The 21,760-nt window shown below is 43.5% G+C and overlaps 1 protein-coding gene across 2 annotated transcripts in view; it reads left to right on the forward strand.

Annotated features, from left to right (window-relative positions):
• Nucleotides 1-21,760, forward strand: part of YIPF7 (Yip1 domain family member 7) — a 102,427-nt gene that overhangs the window by 18,739 nt on the left and 61,928 nt on the right. Inside the window, exons 1-2 of one of the 2 annotated variants that reach the window (XM_066573131.1) lie at nt 17,454-17,519; nt 20,523-20,663. In XM_066573131.1, the coding sequence (XP_066429228.1) occupies nt 20,560-20,663 (104 nt within the window). In that variant the 5' untranslated portion in view covers nt 17,454-17,519; nt 20,523-20,559. Of the gene's footprint in view, nt 1-17,453; nt 17,520-20,522; nt 20,664-21,760 lie in introns of those variants that run through there. The other variant, XM_066573132.1, reaches the window with a different exon arrangement.

Consider the following 21,760-nt stretch of genomic DNA (forward strand, 5'->3'; position numbering starts at 1 on the left):
TTTTTTCGTGACATATTGTACTTTATGTTAGTGTAAAAATTTCATCAATAAATTTTGTCCTTATCAGGAAAAAAAATCCAAATTTACTGAAAATTTGGAAAAATTCACAATTTTCAAACTTTGAATTGTTTTCTTTGTAAGATAGAAAGTCAAACACCACAACATAGTTATTAATTAACATTTCCCATAGGCCTACTTTACACAGCAATCATTTTTTAAGTGTTATTTTACTTTTTGCAGACTCCACAAAGTATATAAATTTAGCAGTAATTTTTCACATTTACTAGCAAATTTCAAAATCTTAATTTTTTAAGGACCAATGCAGTTCAGACATAGTTTTGCCGAGCCTGTATATCAGAATCCCCCATGAATTGCCCCATTTTAAAATCAGCACCCTTCAAAGTATTCAAAATGGCATTTAGAAAGTTTATTAACCCTTTAGATGTTTTACAGGAATTAAAGGAAAGTGCATCAAAAATTAGAACAGTTCCTTTTTTCTACTGATTTTCAATATAAAACCTTTTTTTTTATATAAAACAGTAGGAGTTAGCAAAGAAACAAAACTTGGAATGTATTACCCAGATTCCGCAGTTTTTAGAAATGCCCCATATGTGGACGTAGCCTGTTGTATGGGCACATGGCAGGACTCAGAAGGATAGGAGCGCTTCTTGTCTTTTTGAATGCAGATTTGGCAGGAATAATTTTCAGACCCCATGTAGTGTTTGCAGTGCCCCTGAGGTAGCAGTACATTTGAAACCCCCAATAACTGACCCCATTTTGGAAACTACACCCCTCAGGGAATTTTTTAAGGGGTGTAGTGAGCGGTTTGAACCCACAGATGTTTGAGGAATTTTTTTTAACAGTTTGAGTTCAATACGAAAAAATCCAATTTTTCACATAATGTTTAGCTTTAGGCCCAGATTTTCATTTTTCACCAGTGGCAGAAGGAAAAACGTACCCCATGATGCGTTACCCAGTTGCTCTCGAACACGGAAATGCCCCATATGTGGACGTAGCCTGTTGTATGGGCACATGGCAGGACTCAGAAGGATAGGAGCGCTTCTTGGCTTTTTGAATGCAGATTTTGCTGGAATAATTTTTAGACCCCATGTAGTGTTTACAGTCCCCCTGAGGTACCAGTGCATTTGAAACCCCCAACAACCGACCCCATTTTGGAAACTACACCCCTCAGGGAATTTTTTAAGGGGTGTAGTGAGCGGTTTGAACCCACAGGTATTTGAGGAATTTTTTTAACAGTTTGAGTTGAGAACGAAAAATTCAGATTTTTCCAATAATGTTCAGCTTTAGGCCCAGATTTTCATTTTTCACCAGGGGCAGAAGGAGAAAACATAGTCCATAATGCATTACCCAATTACTCTCGAGCACGGAAATGCCCCATATGTGGATGTAAACTGTTATTTGGGCACATGGCAGGGCTCAGAAAGAAAGGAGCGCTTTTTTTGAATGCAGATTTTGCTGGAATAATTTTCAGACACTGTGTAGTGTTTGCAGTGCCCCTGAGGTACCAGTGCATTTGAGACCCCCAACAACTGACCCCATTTTGGAAACTACACCCCTCAGGGAATTTTTTAAGGGGTGTAGTGAGCGGTTTGAACCCACAGGTATTTGAGGATTTTTTTTTAACAATTTGAGTTGAGAACGAAAAATTCACATTTTTCCAATAATGCTCAGTTTAGGCCCAGATTTTTATTTTTTACCAGGGGCAGAAGGAGAAAACGTAACCCATGATGTTACCCAACAGGGAAATGCCCCATATGTGAATCTAAACTGTTTTTAGGGCTCAGAAGGGAAGGACTTAGCATGTGGCTTTATGTACGAGCTGTGCGAAGTACATCAGGGTAAAACGTCAGGGCAATAAAAAAATTAAAATTTCAGGGACGTGTGGTAGATCTTAAAACACTCATTTATACAGAGGCCGGGTTGTGTGGGGCACGTTTCACACTGGTATCTGGTGTCTTTTCTTATCCCCTGTTTGTAGCACACTCTGCACCTCTTTTGGGTCCTTCCCTTCGTCGCAGTGGAGGGAATTTCACTGAGAAAATGCTGCCCTGGTACAATTCTTGTGGCCTCGCTTCCAGAAGTACTGGGCCTCTCCCCCACCTCCTGGTCCCCAAATATTAGGTCCTTGATAACTTCCTCTTGAAATTCAAGGAATGTCCCCCTGTGGCCTGCACCTCGGAACAGCACGTAGGCATTATACAGTGCCATCTGTACGAGGTGCATGGCCAGTTTTTTGTACCACACCCGTGTTTTCCGCATGGCTCTATAGGGCTCCAGTACCTGGTCTGATAGATCGACCCCTCCCATGTACTTATTATAGTCGAGGACGCAGTCTGGTTTGGGGGTCTCTGCACTGGTACCTCGTACTGGGCAGGGGGTACTGCTGTGGCCGTGTATTGTCGTCAACATAAGGACATCCCTCTTGTCCTTATATTTAACGCACAATACATTGTCGCTGCATTGGGCCCGGCTCTCACCCCTTCTGAGCAGTTGCCCAAGCAGCGTCTTAGGGAGGCTTTTTTGATTTTTCCGAACAGTGCCACATGCCACTGTTCCTCTGGAAGCGAGGCACTGAAACAGGGGGACACTGGTATAAAAGTTATCCAGGTACAGATGGTAACCCTGGTCTAATAGTGGGTGCACCAGTTCCCACACTATTTTCCCTGTTACTCCCAGCACGGGGGGGCATTCTGGGGGCTCAATTTTAGTGTCCTTCCCCTCGTAAATACGGAACTTGTGGGTGTACCCTGATGTACTTTCGCACAGCTTGTACAACTTCACACCATACCGTGCCCGCTTACTGGGCAGGTACTGGCGGAATTTTAGCCTCCCCTTGAAGTGTACCAGGGACTCGTCTACTGCAATGTTTATCTGTGGGGCATACGCCTGGGCAAACTTGGCGTTAAAATGGTCTATTACGGGCCTGATCTTATACAACCGATCGTAATTGGGGTGATCGCTGGGGGGGCACAGCTGGTTGTCATTGTAGTGCAGAAATTTTAAAATACACTCAAAGCGCGTCCTCGACATCGCCATGCGGAACATTGGGGTGTGGTATAAAATATCGGTAGACCAGTACGCCCTGATTGTTGGCTTCTTTATTAGCCCCATGGTTAGTATAAGCCCCCAAAATTTTTGTATCTCTGGTGCATCCACTGGGGTCTACTTATCGGGTCTGGCATAGCTGGAGGTGGGATTTTGTTGAATAAAATTCTGGGCGTACAAATTAGTCTGGGTAACAATGTGGGCAATGAACTCTTCTGAAAAAAAAAACTTGAAGAAGTCCTTCCCTCTGAGCCCTTCCGGATCAAATTGAATCCCTGGGTTCCCAATAAAATCAGGGATCTGGGGTCTGTAATCTTCCGGGGTACTCCAGTGAGCATCTGATGCATTGGGGTCAGTGGCGGTCCTTGGGGGTGCAGGGAGCTCAGACTCGCTGGATGAGGATGAGGATGAGGAGTCGGAGAATGCCAAAAAAGTGGGGTCGTCATCACCACGTCATCATCCGAGTCTGATGCAATGATTGCATACAGTTCCTCTGAAGTGTACCTCCTGCGGGCCATATTTATATAAAATGGGGCACACGGGGAAAAAGTTTTATTAGATGGGACACTACGGGATGGGGTGACCACGGGACGGGGGTCGGAAAGAACGCGGAAACTTATGTGGTGTATTCACGCAAGTGTTTTTTTTTTTAATTTATTTTTTTTTACACAGACGAATACACTGACACAACACGGACTAACGACACACTACACACTAGACGGACTAACGACACGCTACACTAACTAATGACGGGTGACGGGACAGGTAACGAAATGGGAACAACAGGAACTTTTTTAAATTTTTTTTATTTTTTTACACAGACGAATACACTGACAGTACATGGACTAACGACACGCTACACACTAGACGGACTAACTAAACGCTACACTAACTAATAACGGGTGACGGGACAGGTAACGAAATGGGAACAACAGGAACTTTTTTTAATTTTTTTTATTTTTTTACACCAAGGGATACACTGACTACACGCTGCGCTACACTACACTGCTGATCGCACGCTACAGCTCACTCACTACACTTCTGATCACACACTACAGATCCCTCACTCACTACACTACACTGCACTTCTGATCACTCACTCCACTCTGCTACACTACACTGCCTGATCAATCACTCACTACACTCACTACACTACACCACACTGATCACTAACACTCACTCCACTACACCACACTGATGACTAACTCCTCTCCACTACACTGATCACTAACTCCACTACACTACACTACACTCCACTCCACTACACTACACTACACTCCACTACACTGATGACTAACTCCTCTCCACTACACTGATGACTAACTCCTCTCCACTACACTGATCACTAACTCCACTCTGCTACACTACACTCCACTACACTACACTACACTACACTACACTCCACTACACTGATGACTAACTCCTCTCCACTACACTGATGACTAACTCCTCTCCACTACACTGATCACTAACTCCACTCTGCTACACTACACTCCACTACACTACACTACACTCCACTACACCACACTGATGACTAACTCCTCTCCACTACACTGATCACTAACTCCACTCTGCTACACTCCACTCCACTACACTCCACTCCACTACACTACACTCCACTACACTACACTCACTCCCTGCCTAATCTACACACTAATCGCTCTTTTTTATCACAGTAGGTGCTCTATCTACAAGCACCGGATGCTTGCACATGGAGCCCCTACTGTAAACAGCGCGAAGTCCGCTGCTGCGCTGTGATTGGTCAGGGAGTTTTTCCCTGACCAATCACAGCGATCGTGGGGGAGGGACCGCTCTGATTGGTCCCCAGCCCGGACGCAGCACTTGTCTGCTGACTATGTCAGCAGACATCACTGCTGTGTCGCCGCGATTGTCACCGCGGCGACACTTTAATGGCATGACGTACCAGGTACGTCATGTTGCGGGAAGTATCCCGCTACCATGACGTACCAGGTACGTCCAGGAGCGGGAAGGGGTTAATAAGGATTATTGGTCGTGTGGAGGTCCTAGCCCGATATGAATTATATTTACAGAATCGGACAGGCCCGCTGAACAAAACGCATCTAAACACATTGGGGTGCAGGGCCCAGAACACCTCTAAATGGCGTATCCACATACCTGGTAATAATAGTAGTAGTGTCACGTTTGATATCACTAAAGTAGATAAAGTAATGACCGGAAATATGCCAGGCATATATTCCCAATCGGAGGATCTTCTGCGGAGAGATGGCCAAAATGAGGAATTATGTTTTTTTACAGGAATGAAACATTAACCCCTCCCTTCTCTGAATGAACTCAGAGGAGGGGGGGGGTGGAGGTGTGTTTTGGGGAAATTTTGAAAACTAGGGCCTCAGAGAGACCCAGTTGTCAGACCAGCGGAGATACACAGCATAAGGACTTTCCCGTTTGCTTCCTGTGACTCCCACAAACAGCACCTTGGACAGAAATCTGGTATCTTTATTGTCTTCTTGTGTTATTTTAACCCCTTCCCGCTGCAGGGCGTAAGTTTACGTCCTGGCAGCCTGGTACTTCCCGCAACAGGACGTAAACTTACGTCCTGGAGATAGCGCGGGATCACATATGATCCCGTGCTATCCCGCAGCGGGAGCCGGCTGTCAGTCACAGCCGGCGTCCCGCTGCAACAGTGGGGGGACATCAGAGATGCGGCCCCCGCTGTTAACCCCTTCCCTGCCGCGATCTAAGTAGATCGCGGCAGGGAAAGAGTTCACAGAGGGATCGCGCTCCCTCTGTGTCTCCGGACGGAACTCGCGATGTCATCGCGAGAGCCCGGCCTGTCACCATGGCAACAGGATGCCAGACACTGGCGTCCTGTATTGCCTATGCCTATAATCGTTGTACAAGCGATAAGGCATGGCAGAGCAGTAGCTCTGCCATGCCTTATGACAGCGATCATCAGGGCAGTGGTCAAAGTCCCTCAGAGGGACACAAACAGTGTAAAAAAAACAAAGATTAAAAAAAGAATTTAAAAAAATGTAAAAAAAAGAGTAAAAAAAACCCATTTTTTTTATACTTTTTCTCAGATTAGCATAAAAAAAGGTAAAAAAAAAAGAAAACCCCACATATTTGGTATTGTCGCGTCCGTAACGACGCGTACAATAAGTTGCACATGCTTTTGACTGTGCACGGAAAAAAACGCTAAAAAAAACGCTAAAAAACTGAGGCAAAATGCTAATTTTTAGCATTTTGCCTCACTAAAAACGCAATAAAAGTGATCAAAAAAGCCGTATGTACCCCAAAATGGTACCAATAAAATCTACAGCTCGTCTCGCAAAAAATAAGCCCTCATAGAGTGCCGTACATCAAAAAATGAAAAAGTTACAGGACTTTGAATGCAGCAATTTAGAGAAAAAAAAAAGATTTCCAAGAAAAAGGGTTTTTATTGCAGAAAAGTGGGAAAACCTAAAAAAAAGTAAGAATTTTGGTATCGTTGTAACCATACCGGTCCGCAGAAAAAATGGAATGTCTCATTTATGCTGCATGATTAACGCTGTAAAAAAAAATAAGGCAGAATTGATGCATTTTCTCTCCCTGCTATCATTAAAAAAAAATAAAAGTTTTACAATATAGTCTATATACCCAAAAGTGGCACCGATAAAAACTACAGTTCGCCACGCAAAAAACAAGCCCCCATACGGCCGCGTCGACGGAAAAATAAAAAAGTTATGACTTTTGATAAACGGAGAAGAAAATCCGCCAAAAATTGTTGCGTCCTTAAGCCGAAAATAGGCCGTGTCATGAAGGGGTTAAACACTGCCTGTTGTGTATTCCTGTAAACCTTATCTCCACTGTACATCTTTTTCTGTATATTTTTATATATATATATATTTATCAATATTTAGCACTTGTAGTCTTTTTCTAGACTTAATCTGCAATTTATTAGTCGAACCTTGTCCGTTTTAAAATGAACCATAACTCAGAAAATTGTGTTCAGAATTCCTAGTCTGGGTTCCAACTTACCTGTGATAAAAGCTGCTGGTGGCAGCAAGCGCATGCGGGTATTGTAGAGCGCTGGAGACGTTTAAACTGGATCAGGTGGTGATTTGAGCTTTCGTTTTGTATGCGTGCAGAAGCCTGGGAAGGCTGGGTACAAATGCGCCTGTACACTAACAACTCCACGCTTGCAATTCCACTAGAGTGGTCGATCGGGGCTCTGCAATGGCAAGCGGTCATAGCGGAAAGAGCTGAGTAGTCGATCCATGACAAATCAGCAATAGAGGCGGGATCGATTGGGTCTCCCCATCTCTACTCTCACAGTGACAACCTGCACTTTCACTTCAGAGTGCTCCTGTACCATTGGCCATTTTCGTCTCCGTTCAGCGGCTGAAGACGGCCCCATATAGGTCCTATCCACCATATTGGGCACTCTTCACTTTCCTGGAAGGAGCCTAAAACGTCCGACAGAGCAGGAGCGCTCCGAAGTGAAAGTGCAGGTAATCGTTAAACATTTCAGTTTTTTCCCTATTAATTAAAATGGGCTGTTTTTTTTTTGTACGGAACAAATAGCGGAAACTTCTGCTCTCTTTGTCCCTGTTCAAAAATGGAACACCTGAGATAATGATTAAGCCAGCGGGCTCCACGCTCACCGATTCCATCCTCTGCAGACAGAATGACTAGTGCACCTCTAGTGTCCCCATCTGACAGCCGCATCTATAGTTTATGATGCAGACCTTCGCTGCAGGAGGCGCAGTGTTCATTTATAGAAGATCATGCAGGATGTGGGACATGTCCGCAGGGAGATCTACATATATCTTCCATATGGATCAGCTGATTTCACCCTTTAATTTCCATACATTTTTCAGCTTTTTGTTTTCATTTTTTTCATCCTCTACTTTCAATAACCGATAACTTTTTTATTTTTCCGTTGCCATAGGCTTGTATTTGCAGGAAGAGTTGTATTGTTTAATTGCACCATTTAGGGTGGGTTGCACCATCCATAATGTTGATCAAGATTTAGTTAAACTGCGATCAGCTGTTTAAGGAAAAACGGTTACGCCAACACTTTTTGATCTAAGATTTGCAAAACCAAGTGCGCTTGATCTGCGCTCAAAGATTGAACCTGAAAGAAATGTATTGTGCACAGTGATTGGGACTGTAGTCAGGTGATCTTCCCAGCATTCATAGCAATAGTAAAAATGTGGGTATAATTTCACCATGCAGGAAAAGCCTATCGGCCTAGTCCGCCATCTTGAATTTTGCCAGTTGAAGTTAGATCAACTAGTTTTATCTGACAAAATCAAGGGATTAAATTGATCCGAAAGTCTCGCAGAGGCTCCTTGTGTGTTGTGGTCATCTTTTCCCACTTGTGTAGAGCTTGTTGAAGGACATTTGGTCTTGAAGGACATTTGGTCTCACGTTGCCCATTACATGTACCGCCTTTGACACTAACAGACCGTCGCCTCTGTTTGCAGTGGTGGTGTGAATAACAAAACTGGACTGCTATGGAAATATTAAAGGAAAAAAGGCTGCTTTTGCGCTCGTCGGGATAAAAGATAAAAATAATGTAAATATATTAGTTTTATTTACATAAACACGAGCAACGCGTTTCGACGAATATAATCGTCTTTTTCAAGCTCAGAAAAAATTTTTACATACAAATATTACACAGCACGCTTATATATAGTACTACTTACACGCTCCATATGTTTTCAGACTGGCAATCAAGGTTGTTCCCTAGGGAAAGGAAGGAGGTGTCGGAAACACCCCTCCACTCCCACAATTACGTCACTGATAGTTTAATTCAAACTGACATCACATGGAACGCTATGAGCGTTCCATGTATTCACTAATAGAACTTTATTTAAAGCCGACCGGGAACACGATACGATCAGATTCACATTTAAATATATCGAGCCACACTTTACTCATAATGTACTAATATTACTATAAACGAAATAGTATTTAAAAAAACTTTCTCATTGTGCATCAATATTCTTATTACTTATAGAATAAACTTTATAATATGTATAAATATATATAAAAATACATTAATATAACATCCATAACCATAATAAATTAATGCTTTATGAAGAACCCTACGGAAACAAGTTATGATAATACAGTATTAATACATTAATAATAATTAATAATTAATAATTTAATAAAAGAAATAAATGTGCTAAAAAAATTTTTTTCTCTAAATTTTTTCTAATAATTCATTCAGTCCAAAGGGGGTTAATGTATTGAGACGATGGATCCAAAACATTTCTTTTTTTCTCAATATAGTAATAGATTTTATTTCGATCCTTTCCAATGCTATAACTCTCATTAAAGACGAATCCCCTTTATGGACATCAAAAAAATGCTTGGATAGGCTATGCACCCTTAAATTATTTTTTATATTCTGTCTATGATTACTGATCCGTTTTTTTAAACTATTAATGGTCCTACCTACGTATTTAAGTTCACAAGGACACTCTACTAAATAAATAATTTGTGTGGAACTACACTACACTAGTAGAGTGTCCTTGTGAACTTAAATACGTAGGTAGGACCATTAATAGTTTAAAAAAACGGATCAGTAATCATAGACAGAATATAAAAAATAATTTAAGGGTGCATAGCCTATCCAAGCATTTTTTTGATGTCCATAAAGGGGATTCGTCTTTAATGAGAGTTATAGCATTGGAAAGGATCGAAATAAAATCTATTACTATATTGAGAAAAAAAGAAATGTTTTGGATCCATCGTCTCAATACATTAACCCCCTTTGGACTGAATGAATTATTAGAAAAAATGTAGAGAAAAAATTTTTTTTAGCACATTTATTTCTTTTATTAAATTATTAATTATTATTAATGTATTAATACTGTATTATCATAACTTGTTTCCGTAGGGTTCTTCATAAAGCATTAATTTATTATGGTTATGGATGTTATATTAATGTATTTTTATATATATTTATACATATTATAAATTTTATTCTATAAGTAATAAGAATATTGATGCACAATGAGAAAGTTTTTTTAAATACTATTTCGTTTATAGTAATATTAGTACACTATGAGTAAAGTGTGGCTCGATATATTTAAATGTGAATCTGATCGTATCGTGTTCCCGGTCGGCTTTAAATAAAGTTCTATTAGTGAATACATGGAACGCTCATAGCGTTCCATGTGATGTCAGTTTGAATTAAACTATCAGTGACGTAATTGTGGGAGTGGAGGGGTGTTTCCGACACCTCCTTCCTTTCCCTAGGGAACAACCTTGATTGCCAGTCTGAAAACATATGGAGCGTGTAAGTAGTACTATATATAAGCGTGCTGTGTAATATTTGTATGTAAAAATTTTTTCTGAGCTTGAAAAAGACGATTATATTCGTCGAAACGCGTTGCTCGTGTTTATGTAAATAAAACTAATATATTTACATTATTTTTATCTTTTATCCCGACGAGCGCAAAAGCAGCCTTTTTTCCTTTAATATTGCCGTCTATCAAGCGCCGGACAGGTGCTTGTATGCTGTATATACTTTTGCTGCTCTCCGTTGTGCTGCGGATGTGGGAGAAAAAGAACCTGTACAAGGCTATTCTGGACATCGGTGCCGACGGGGTTTATCAGGCTGATTTCCCCATCAGGCACCAGGTGAGTTAATATTGGCTCATTAATATTTTACTGCTTTTTTTCACCTGGCGCGTCTCTGATTTATTCTTTGGACTGCTATGGAGTGGAACTGGTGCAGCTTTCAAGGAGCGGGCCCTCAGCCTAGGAGACAGCGAGGTACAGTTTGGGCCTTGTCACGGGCTCTACCGTCTCCCACCCTGAGGATAGCAAGGGGACCCAACCAACGAACCAAGGGCAGGCTATTAAATGGGGGCAGCCCAACTGGTTTACCTTGAGTCGTCTGTCACGCATGACGCCACCGTTCCATCCACAGCAGTGGATCTAGACAATGTTATTCATAAATCAGTCCACTCACAGGGACAACTTATAAGGAGCAGAACCGGGAACGGACGGAACGCTCGTTGGCTAAATAAACAGTTCAAAAACCCTTTACTTTCAGCAAAAATTGAACAAGCAAATTGGTATGCGGTGTGACAGGGAGGATTCTCGAGTAGGCAGGAGAAACCACAGTGGGTCCTGGTCCTGGCAACACTCTTCCTTCTCTTCAGCTCTCTACCGGCACACACTCACAAGCCCTGTTGCATTCCGTGTTGGCTGGCAACTTCTCTCATTCTTCTCTCTCTTTCTCTCTCTCCGGCTGCGACCTCCTGAGGGTAGTAGTCCCCAAGCAGCCATTAGGCCATTCTTCCGGCCTCCTCCATTCTGGGCCTCAGTAAGGCAAGGCACAATTTTTCCTAGAACATAACAGACTCGCTCATGCCCTCCTCTGCAGAACTCCAGAGAGACTCTTCTTCTAACTCACATGCTAACTGACTAAGGCCTCCTGCCCACGGCCATCTTAGACTCCGCAGCATGAACATTGAAAGGCAGAGAGCTGTTAGGTTCAATAGAACATAATAGCTCCGAGATAATGCTGCGGATTTCCAATGCATGAAATGTGGCAAAAATCCGTTCGTTGGAATTAGCCCTGAGACTGACTTGCATTCACTTTCTGCAAACATTAAGGCTGGGTTCCCACAAGGTGGAATCCCACCGGAAATCTCGCGGTTTGGCCGCAGCGAAAAAACACAAGGTTTTTGCCAGGAAAGTGCTGCAAAACCTGCAGCATTTAGCCGCGGGGTTTGGAGCAGCTTGGCCACACGCTTTCCTGTTGCGGTCGGCGCTCCCATAGAAGAGAGCGCAGCCGCAATGGGGAAAAAAAATTGACATGCGGCCGGCGAATCCGCGCCGCAGCCCTGGCTTCTGTCAGCTTCTGCCCACTTTCCCGCGACAGATTGGCCATCCCATGTGGACGAGATTTTTGACAAATCTCGTCTACATGGCTGGCTAATCCCGGGATTAGCAACCGCAGCCAAATTCTGGATGGAATTTCCGCAGCAAATTCGCCCTGTGTGAACCCAGCCTAATATAAAGCATGGTCAGGTGATCACAAACAACACATAACGATACATTTCCAGAGACAGCTCATTTGCAGACATTAACCCTTTCATTCCTGCCAACACCAATACACATTATGCTGAATCATACCACATTCAAAGACAATACAGACTACATATAGCATGCATTTTTGAGGGACCCCTTTGTACTGGGCCACTACACCGGGTTGTCTTCAGTGAACCCAGGTTTAGTTTGGGGACTGACAATGGCCGTGTTTGCATCTGGAGATCTCGGAGTGAGCACCTCAATCCTGTCTTCGCTGTGGAAGAGCACACTGCCCCCTGCTGGTCTGGGGGAACATCACATATGACAATCGGTCACCCCTAGTAGTGGTGCAAGGAACAATTTTTTAAGCCTTTGCAATCCAATTTTGGATTCAGGGTTTCCTAGGGAGTTTTCTCTTTCTGCCACTATACAACGGCACCATCTGCTGGCTAGAGCCAGTACTGCGGTATTGGACATGCTGGAGAGGCCCCCGACAACAGAGCGGCCAGTAATAAACGGTAAGAATACCCTGCCGGACATCTTCCGACATCGGAGCTGTACAAACTTCAATCAGAATTTTCTGAAGATGTCAGACAGTGGATTGGAAAGTGTTAATGCTTCTGTTAAAATCTGTGCGTCTTTACTTTAACACCACAAGATTAAATTGCGCTGTGGAAAAACTTTCTGCTGCGGAATTAAGGACGTTTTGCGGAATTGTTGTGGCTTTCTAGCATACAAGGAGATGTAATTCTACTACTAGAGTCTGCAGGAAAAAACGCAAGAAATTCTGCAAAACGTTCCGCAGAACGGATTACGCAGTTAAAAATGCAACAAAATCCACAAAAGTGCTGCAGACTATGTGAAAGCGCCCCAACACCAGCGGTAGATGTCACCTGCATTACACGTAATTCATCCAAGACTTCATTCTCGCATCTGAATAAGTAATTGCACTACAAAACGGTGATGGCGGCGGCGTGGAAGCTCCTCGAATATGATGGAGCGGGATATCCATCAGACTTTTTTCATAAAGTAATACATTCCCATCCTGCTTGTAAATAACCAACGCTGCCTTCTAGTGACATATTAGCCGGCGAGAGGAGATAAATCAGGGCGACTTCCAGCGCGGTCCGGACGGGTATGACTGCTGACTGAATTATGATGGGATATTATTTAAGGAAAAGCAATTTTTGTTACCTCATAAAACATCACCTTTCACACGGCTTTATAAATATTTAATCACAGGGAAAATTGTAGTTGCTCATTCAATTACTAACGGATGAACAGTCAAGCTAAAGAGGCATCCGAAGGCGAGCGCTGCTCCATCAGGAAGCGCTGGGCTCATGTCATTTGTCTACAGATGGATGGCGGACGGCGTGGGCTATTGACGTACAAGAGATTTCATAGATTTAATCAACGGCGATTGCTGAAATAAAGATGCGGCGTGCTAGAGAGACGTGATGAAGCCAGCTCTGAGTCTGTGTCTTCTGCTATGACATGGTGCGGTGTAAACCCTCATGCACTTTGTTCACTATCAGGGCTCTTCCCCACAGGCGTATATTGGCCCGCCGTTTTTCCGGTTGGCCAATATATGCTGTGATCTGATGGCCGTATTCCCGCGACGTTAAATTACCCGGCCTGCCAACATAGCACCGGCCGTTTTTACGTCAGGCCCAAAAGATAGTCCTGGAACTATCTTTTGGCCCGGAATACATGGGTTCCTATGGGAGCCAATGACAGCGGCCGAAGAAGGGAGGTGGGAGGGAGTTTAGCAGCGTGACTGCTAAACTCCCTCCCTCTTCTCTCCTCCCCTCCGGCTGATTCCAATGGGGGGGACGGAGCTAAGCTCTGTCCCGCCTCCTTCCATTGCTGTCTGCGGACAAGGGGCAGGGGCGGAGCTAAGTTCCAGCCCCTTGTCTACAGCCAGCAATGGAAGGAGGCAAGATGGAGCGGCGCTCAGATCCACTCCCTCCCATTGCAATCAGCCGATGGGGAGGAGAGAGGAGGTGAGCCGGTTAGGAGGAGGGAAGGGGAAGGCTCAACAGCATGGCAACCTCGGCATATATGCGCCGGGGACGATGCCGTCTGAACAGGCGCACAAACGTTAGATTTGTGCGCCAGTTCACGAGTTTTTGCAGCACACATTGTAGCGTATATCGGCCAGCCGTGAAAACGGCGGCCGATATACGCTCATGTGATTCAAGCCTCATAGTGATATATACAACTATTATAGTACCCATAAAAGTGGAAGGACATTATTGTTTATTACAACCTTCTCACCATACATGTTACCTTAGGGTGGCTTTACGCAGACTGATAGTCGCCCGAGTAATCGTAAGGACACGACCCTACGAGGCACGTGAGCGAGAATCACCCATCGTAGACGCTTGGTTTTTAGTTAAGCGCACCGTAAATTCGCCCATGTGAACAAATGCATTGGAAACCAATGGTCAGATGGTTGTGTATATCGGTCGGGCGTGAAAACGCAGCCAATATACGCTCGTGTGAATGAAGCCTCAGGCGCATGTCTTACAAGTGTCAGGGGATCGCAAGTGTTTCCCATTGATTTCACATCGCACTCGCATGCACATCACATGGCATGCAGAAGAATTCAATGGGGATGCGCAATACGCTAGGAGATGCATAAAACATTGCTCAAGGCCTTATTCACATGAGCTTTTTTATGCTGCTATTCAGCCGTCTTTATACGTCAGATGAAAATCGCGATCTAAAGCATTAGTTTCCAATGTATTCGTTCAGATGAGTGATGTTTAGCCAGGTAAAAAATCGCGCTGGAAAAATAGGACATACGTATCTAAATACGGCGGCCGATTTTATACACTGCAGGAAAAAATAGGTCTCCCCTATCTTTTGTTCTAGATATGCTAACTGCTCCCATAGACTCCTATGGGAGCTGAAAAAAAAGTGAGGGGGAGGGAGTTTAGCTGCATCCAACGCAGGAAAAAGCTTACAGGTGCCACTATTTAGGCATTAGAAGTCACAAGGATTTATGCCAACTGAGGGATTTCCAGGCTGCGGTGTATTGTTTCACTAAAATGCCGCAGCCACCTGTCTGAATGGACAAGAAAATGCTAATTAAGATCGGGACTTGATCCTGAGAAAACGTCTTTTTATGCGATTAAACCTTGCATATAAATGCATACACTTGTGTGAAGGAGCCCTAATTGTGCAGGAAAAAAAGCACATCTGGAACTCATTAGTCTAATTAGCCATTTCAATTGGAGCATATTTTTTTGCTGTACGCAAAGGAACATGACTCGCAGGCGCAAAAAGTACAGGAAGATATGGCGATGCATGCACAAAAAAAGCATAGTTCATTCTACAAATACGCAGCGCTCAGGCACGTGCTGTGGGCCTAATTTAGTCCAGATACAAGTGTAAATTATAGTACTTGTCTAATTGACTTTGTGCTGCATAGAACAGTTAGAGATGCGCCAAATATATTATGAGGCTTGCACCATTTTCAGTAAATGCGCCCCTGAGGCTTAGTCATGCAGGTGTTTTTTGCACGATTTTTTGTGCACAAAACTCATGCGCACAAAAAATCGTGTGACCGAAGCCAGTGTCACGGCTGGAAATAACGCTGCTAGCAGCATTTATCAGCCCAAAGGGCTCGGTCACATGGGCGTTTGTATGCTCAAAATGCATAGTATTCAGCAGGCGGGATTTAAAATCCCCGCCTGCTGAATGGGCTGCCTCTGATTGGCTGAGCATTGTGACCAATCAGAGGCAGCTCTCAGCTATTGACTGACAGCTGAGAGCTGCCTCTGATTGGTCCCAGCACTCAGCCAATCAGAGGCAGCACTCACTCACCCATTCATGAATTCATGAATGGGTGAGAGAGTGCTGCCTCTGCTTGGCTGAGTGCTATGACCAATCAGAGCAGCCCATTCAGCAGATGGGGATTTTAAACCCCCGCCTGCTGAATACTACTGAAAGCAGTTCATGAGAAGAGCCAGCTGGACGCGGCTGAGCCCCGGCAGCTGCAAAAAGGTGAGTATATATATTTTTTTATTTTTTACACTTTTTTTGATGGTTTTCAGGGAAGGGCTTATATTTGAAGCCCTTCCCTGAAAATGAATACAGCGCTTGCCGGCAGCCCATTGCTTTCAATGGAGCCAGCTGTATTGCCGGCTCCACTGAATTTAATGGGAGAACATCGTTCTCCTCTGCCACAGCTGTGACAGCTGTGGCAGAGGAGAACGTTCTTTAGTATATGTTCTCAATGAGGTCAGCGCTGCTGGCACCGGCCCCATTGAGCGCATATACACAGGGAACACCGATTTGCGCAGAACGCAGTTACATGCGTTCTGCAAATCGTTGTGTCCTATAATTTTCAGTCTATCCGATTAAAAAACGGACATGTGACCACTCCCATTGAAAAACATTGGGTCTATACAGATGCGGATCGCAAACGCATCTGCAAATCGGGTGAAAGAACCCCTGTGTGACTAAGCCGTGAAGGTGTGATTACACATCATGTGGGCTTTGGTTATGGTTATGAAAATCTGCTGCAATTTAGCAACAAAGGGTGTGCTGTGGATTTGAAAAGCTGCAGGATGACTTTCTTCCGCTGCAAATTTTTCCACTGCAAGGGTTTGTTACATTGTACTATACATTGTGGCAGAATTTCAGTTCGCACTCCACAGCAATTCTGCCGTGTGTGAACCCACCCTGAGGCCTCCTTCACATGACCGTTCACCTGTAGTGTCGTAAAATCGCATGCATGAAGAATTGCCAAGATCCAGTCCTGATCTTAATTTCATGCCATTCACACAAATGCGGCTGCTGTGTATCAGCACACAAAAATGCTGATGCCACGAAAACCATCGCATGGCAGAAATCCTTGGAATGACTAATGATACTTAAATGGAGCCAATTGTCTTCTTTAACCAGCGTTGGACGCACCTAAACGCCCCCCACCTCCCTTTTTTCCAACTTCCATAAGTCTATGGGAGCTTCCTGCGTATATTGGAAAAAGATGGGGCAAGAGGAGCCAAAAACTGGGGCGGGGTCGAACACAGCTTGATGCTTGTTCGAGTAACGAGCACCATTGATTGCGCTAATACTCGAACGAGCATCAAGCTCGGCAGAGTATGTTCGCTCAACTCTAATTGGGATCCAATGCTTCACATAGTTGTGATTTTTAGACAATTTTTGAACGTGGTGAAATTCCTGCATAAATCGGGTTGTGTGAATAAGGCCTGAGTGTGCGGGAAGCCTCAGGCACACGTTACTGTTATTATTAGCATGATTACTATGTATCTAAATTGGTCTCCGTGTAGCCAGATGAGCCTTCTAGCTGCTGCACATGTACTGCACCCAAATATAGCCAAGTATTAATAGCCCCAGGATCCTCAACCTCCTCCACACTGATAAACAACGGTTGTGTCTCCGTGCACTTACATTAACTTAAGGTATGTGCCAACCCCAAACGAAGTGCTGTAAAAGCTCCTAAACGTCTTGTTCTCTTGTTCTGTATTTAACCCTCTACTAGGCTGCTGCCCTCCAGTACTAACAAGTTTTACTCCCGTGGAGAACATCTAAACGTGTGACCCCCCCCCAACTCTTTCTAATAAATGAGCTCTACCCCATAATCTACTTTGTAAAACTTTGACCTATTGCTTACTTATCATTACAACCATGTACTTGAAATGTTCCAGTGATCACCATTGGGAATCTCTGCTTCTTCCAGAAGTGTGATCATCCAGTCATTGGGATACATTGTACTGTGCTTTATGACATTACTACTTTTGTTTTAGTGACAACTATTTTAATTTTTGCTGACTTCCATGGATGATGGGGAACTGCAATACAATACAGTACAATACACTATCCTATCCAAAGTAATTGGACACCTGGGCAAGAATCAAAAGTAGTATTTATTTAGTAGTATCAATATGCTAATACTTAGTGGGGCTCCATTGGCCCTAATGACATTGGATTCTCTCTGTGGCATACTTTCTACTACGGTAACATCTGATAGACTTCAGCTGGTATTCTCCTACATTCATCCTGCAAGCGTCTGGTGAGTTCTCTCAAAGAAGATGCATCAGACCATCTATAATGGTGCAAGGAGCTTTGGAATTAGACATTTGGGGAATAGAAGAACGGGCATATCTTAGTGTGAGGGATCTTGCAGAAGCCTTCTGCCTGAGTGTGTTGTGCCAACAGTTAAGTATGGTGGAGGTTCTGTTATGGTCTGTGGGTGTGTTACGTGGCATGGTCTCAGTCGGTTGGATATATGAACAGCGTCTATTTTAAGAGAATTCGTCAGACATTTGCAGGATGAATGGAGGGAAATACTAGCTGAAATGTATCAGATGTTAGTAGAAAGTATGTCACGGAGAGTATCCAATGTCATTAGGGCTAAAGGAGCTTCACTAAGTAATAACACATGGAAATAACACATGCCTGATAAAGACTAATGTTAGTCAAAACATCTCTATCTTTTGTGTGTCTGGATGGAATAAAGAAAACTTCATTGTTTTTTGCAGTAGCTAATTCTGTCACATCCTTCTTGGTTTCCAACGAGTCCTGGTCAGCGGTTCTAGACTAGCCGGGACTAGGATGTCACTCACCGCCAACCTTGTGGGGTTTTCTTGTGTAACAGAAATGAGCTTATAAGGAGAATGGTGTGATTGAGGAAAAACATCCAATGAAAGTAGATCCTTTGGACATACAGCTTATCCCATTAAAAGGGGTCAGAGGAGGGTGTCAAGAATTGTTCTGCTAAATAGGAGGTGCACAGTCAAGCAGCCAAATACAAAACACTGGTGCTCCTAATATGTCCGAACACATAACTAGTCATGCCTTAGCACAAATGGCCTAAAACAGCAGATGACCAGTTCCACCGTGGTTGCTGTCTAAAAGAAACAGAAGGGTGAGACTCCAGGGGGCAAAAAAACACAAAAATTGTATCATTGATCAGTGGGAAAACATCACCTGGTCAAATGAATCAAGATTTCTGTTGCACCGCGTTGATGGGAAGATCAGAATTTAATGCAAGCAGCATGAATCGATGACCCCTTCCTGTCAGCAGGTCAGAACACGTCAGCACCTTCATCTAATCTGCAGCAACTACAAGAAGCTTCCTGTCCGCATGGGCCTATATTCTTGCAGAATGATTTTAGCAGCCAGTGGGGTGTACAGTATACCACAATGAATTGCTACAGTTCTGAAGCCAAAGGACCTCCAATGCGCTACTAGATGGGGGTCTCTAATAAAGTTGACCGTACAGTGTACATGCACACGTTAAAAGGAGTCACAAGGTTCATGCTGCCCATAAGTAACATGAAATAGGTCATTGCAACCAGGTAGTCCACACTATGGAACAGGCTCCTGAGAACACATAGAACAGTACCAGGGCGTCTTATGAAGGCTAGCCTAAAATTACAAGTATCTCACTATATACAAATATTTGACACACCAGTCTGATATTCATGGCCTTTGCTAAGGATAGACCTTCAATTTTGTAGTCCTGGAAAATCTTTAACCCCTTCATGCCCCAGTGCTGACATTTACATCCTGAGTGTGTGGGGTTTGTATGGAGCGGGATCGACAGCCAATCCTGCTCCATACTCCTCAGATGCTGGCTGACAGCTGTCACGTGAATGCTGATTGAGGCTGTTATGGTCTAATCGGTATTGCAGGATCCCGAACTGTTCTCCCCTCCCCCTGTTTGGTTCCTTGGCAGCTTGGGGCAGTGCTACTATTTCTGATTGCTTATTAAACCATGCCTGTGCGAACATGGTATAATGCAATACTATGCTATTGCATCAAACTCCATGAGCAATCAAATGCTGGCAAGTTCAAGTCTTTTGTGGGGAGTAAAAAAATTTAAAAATAATTTTAAAATGGTTCTATTAATTCTCAGAAAAAAAAGAAAGGTAATAAAAGTTAAAAAAACACATATTTGGTATCACTGCATCCGGAAAAGTCCAATTTATCAAAGTAAGGGCTTATTTAGACGACCGTATATCGGCTCGGTTTTATATACGGTGTCCTTGTCTGCAGGCGGGAGGATGGAAGAGCCAGGAGCAGGAACTGAGCTCCCGCCCCTTCCCCGCCCCTTGCCACTATTTGCAATGGGAGGGGCAGTACTTAGCTCCGCCCCCGTCTCGCCCCCTCCTATTGCAAATAGTGGAGAGGGGCAGACAAGGGGCGGGAGCTCAGTTCCTGCTCCTGGCTCTTCCATCCTCCTCCCCCTGCAGACAAGGACACCATATATCAGTTCGGCGTGAAAACCGAGCCAATATACTGTTGTCTGAAATAGCCCTAAAGCATTATTTAAAACCAGCATCATAGACCTATCATGTGAATTATGTCAAATAATAAAGAAAACATCGTGTATTGAAGGTATTTGTACAAGAACGGCGCCAAAGATTTCTGAGTCATGTTTCAATTTTTACATTTTTCAGATAAGTCCGGCAATAAACAGAAGAAGCAGCCGCAGCCATGGATCAGTTTGATTCCGATTTTTATCAGTCTGATTACGTTATTGAAGACACAGATCAAGGACTTTATGTAAGCGGGCAGAGCGGCCTGTATGGGGAGGACAGGTGAGTGCAGGTGCCCAAGGGATTCTCCATAGTTTGATATTGAGGTCTCTCCCACAGGGGGAGCTGGCCGCATAAAAATCGCGCGCTTAAAAAACACGCAGCTATTAGAACCATTGGTTTCCTATGGGAACGGTCAGATGAAGGAAACCATAGGTTCTAATAGCCGCACGTTTTTAAGCGCATGCTTTTTGCATGCTTAGCTCCCGTATGAATGATCCCTAAAGGGGAACTCCTATGCAGTACATTCTTCTCCTGTCATGGTGGTCCATCATAGGCCGCTGCGACCTGCTACCAAGAAGACCTATAAAGTAAAGGCAACATATATAAAGCCCATATACGGTTATACATAATGGTAAAAACAAACTACTGAACATTCTCTCCGTAACTTTTAGGCCGGCTTCACAGGGGGCATGCGTATTTGTAACGTTTTTGCAGAACAAACAATGCTTTTTTGCGCGCACATCGGCGTATTTTACCATACTTTTTGCTCCCGCAAGGCATGTTCATTTGCGCACCGATTGAAATGCCTAGCTAGTCTTATTGATTTCTACATGTGTTTCTTTTTTCTGCGTAATCACGCAGTGTATCACGTATCTCCTTGCATATTATATGCGCATTTGTGCACCACCCATTGACTTCTATGAGATGCGCAAATACGCAGAAAAATAGAGCATGTTCTATTTTTTTTTTTTGCGCAACAGAAATGCGTGCAAAAAAGAAATGTGAATGAACACATTGAAATCAGTAGGTTCTATTCTCTGCTTACTGCGTGTTCAAATACGCCCGTGTGAAGCCGGCCTTAACCCCTTAGTGACCAAGCCTGTTTACGCCTTAATGACCAGGCCAAATTTTGCAAATCTGACACGTGTCACTTTAACATGGAAAAAGACCAGAAAGGTTTTGCATATCCAAGCGATTCTGACATTGTTTTTTCGCCACATGTTGTACTTCATTTAGGTGGAAAAAAAAGACCGATAGAATTTGTGTTTATTTATTAAAAGCGCCAAAATTGGGAACATTTTGAAAAAATCGTCATTTTTTCACATTTCCAACTGCAATATCTCAAATATGTGCAAACATAATATAGAAATTTTACC

The sequence above is a fragment of the Eleutherodactylus coqui genome, chromosome 7 (assembly GCF_035609145.1).
Source record: "Eleutherodactylus coqui strain aEleCoq1 chromosome 7, aEleCoq1.hap1, whole genome shotgun sequence".
In the NCBI taxonomy this organism is placed as follows: domain Eukaryota; kingdom Metazoa; phylum Chordata; class Amphibia; order Anura; family Eleutherodactylidae; genus Eleutherodactylus; species Eleutherodactylus coqui.